This window comes from Penaeus monodon, chromosome 23, assembly GCF_015228065.2.
Source record: "Penaeus monodon isolate SGIC_2016 chromosome 23, NSTDA_Pmon_1, whole genome shotgun sequence".
NCBI classification, from domain to species: Eukaryota; Metazoa; Arthropoda; class Malacostraca; order Decapoda; family Penaeidae; genus Penaeus; species Penaeus monodon.
In genome coordinates, this window is record NC_051408.1 from 35,793,621 (window position 1) to 35,795,068 (window position 1,448).

The 1,448-nt window shown below is 40.3% G+C and overlaps 2 protein-coding genes and 1 pseudogene across 2 annotated transcripts in view; 2 read left to right on the top strand and 1 right to left on the bottom strand.

The window, feature by feature from the left end:
* The window catches only part of LOC119587963 (DNA-directed RNA polymerases I, II, and III subunit RPABC2-like), an 8,285-nt gene extending 8,011 nt beyond the window's left edge, over positions 1-274 (bottom strand). Inside the window, 1 exon segment of the mRNA XM_037936677.1 lies at positions 210-274. Coding sequence (XP_037792605.1) covers positions 210-238 — 29 coding nt within the window. The 5' untranslated portion in view covers positions 239-274.
* The window catches only part of LOC119588224 (adenylyl cyclase-associated protein 1-like), a 34,814-nt gene that overhangs the window by 24,068 nt on the left and 9,298 nt on the right, over positions 1-1,448 (top strand). The window lies entirely within an intron of this gene.
* The window catches only part of LOC119588225, a 48,411-nt pseudogene continuing 47,688 nt past the window's right edge, over positions 726-1,448 (top strand).

Below are 1,448 nucleotides of genomic sequence, written 5' to 3' on the forward strand. Positions count from 1 at the left end.
CTTTACCAAAAAAATCTGCTTCCCTTGCAAAACAACCAATGATACTGAAATATACCTGAAACTATTCCCGGTGTTGCGTCACCATAACTTCCATGTGAGTTTACGGTTAATGCGCTTTTCTATCACATACTCGCCTCACCTACACTGGTCATAGCACTTCCTACCAACACGCCAAAATCTCCAAAACACAAAAATCTCTCGAATCTTACTCATCTCCATCAAATTCCTCGTCCGCCATGCTCGCGCGTCTCGTCCTCCGTGTTTTCGCTCGACTCAAGAACACAACAATGCCGTCCTTCGTTCAATCTTGCGTGACATCAAGGAGCTTATTGTAATCGTTATTTTATATAGTGCCTAATGGTTTGAAAGAGATCTAATACTTTGCCTAAAGGAGATTGAATAACGGTTTATACTCGATTGACTACTTATGGGAGTCACGGCTGCAGCTCATTATGATGCATTTTTGTATGGTTCAAGTTCGGTGATCGGATGTGAACGAGCGTGTTTACATCCGAGGGAAAACGCCCGATTTGCATAAAGCTCCGTTCGAAACGTTTTGGGTGACTCATTGGATTAGTAAATTACGATTCCCCACAAGTGTAAATAAAAGCAATAACATGAATTATTATCAAATGACATAGTATACAGTCTAGTTTGGTGTTCACATTTCCCACTCCACAAAGCCAAAGAGGCTCTTTTCAAACACCTTTACAGGTCACGAAGAACGGACGCGTCGCCCTCCGAATTTAGTCACCGCTGCCCGAGCTTTCCCTTCTGCTCGCCTCCGTTCCCTTGGCCGCTCAACCGAGACGAATATCTGGTAAAATTGGGGGTGAAAGTATTGATCGGAATAAAATTATCGCTTCGGCAACGCCTACCTTCCTTATTAGCCCATACGTGAGGGTAGAGTTACAGTAACAACTACGGCTTGACGGGCAGAGGAGGTGAGGTTTAAGGATGAGTCATTTGAAGCAGATAAATAACAACTATTTGTCAGAAGTCTAAATTTTTATTTGGTTTGTCTCCAATTTTTAGTGATAAAACCACCAAAACAATCGTCGATTCCAAGCGAAAGCAGTCTTCTTTTTGAAATAGTAGAAGAGAAAAGAGTGGAAATCAGATCCCGTTAGTTGTCTTTGTGTGGATGACACATAAGGTTACTAGGAAGTAGAGTGACATCTAAACAAAGTGAGTCTTTATCTGGTGATCCTGTGTCTTGTGGATGCTATATACCCTGAGGTTTGCAAATAGTAACAAAAATTTAGCCTTTTAAACACCTCTCTCATTGTTTTCTTGTTTGTCTTTCATTTTGGTGCATGTGCTATAAACTTAGTGACACTTAAAATATTAGGATTTAGATGGCTATATGTTCCCTTCTCCAGAAATGTTGATCACCTTTATTTTTGGGGAGTTATATTATATATATATTTAACGTGGGTTTAAAAAAA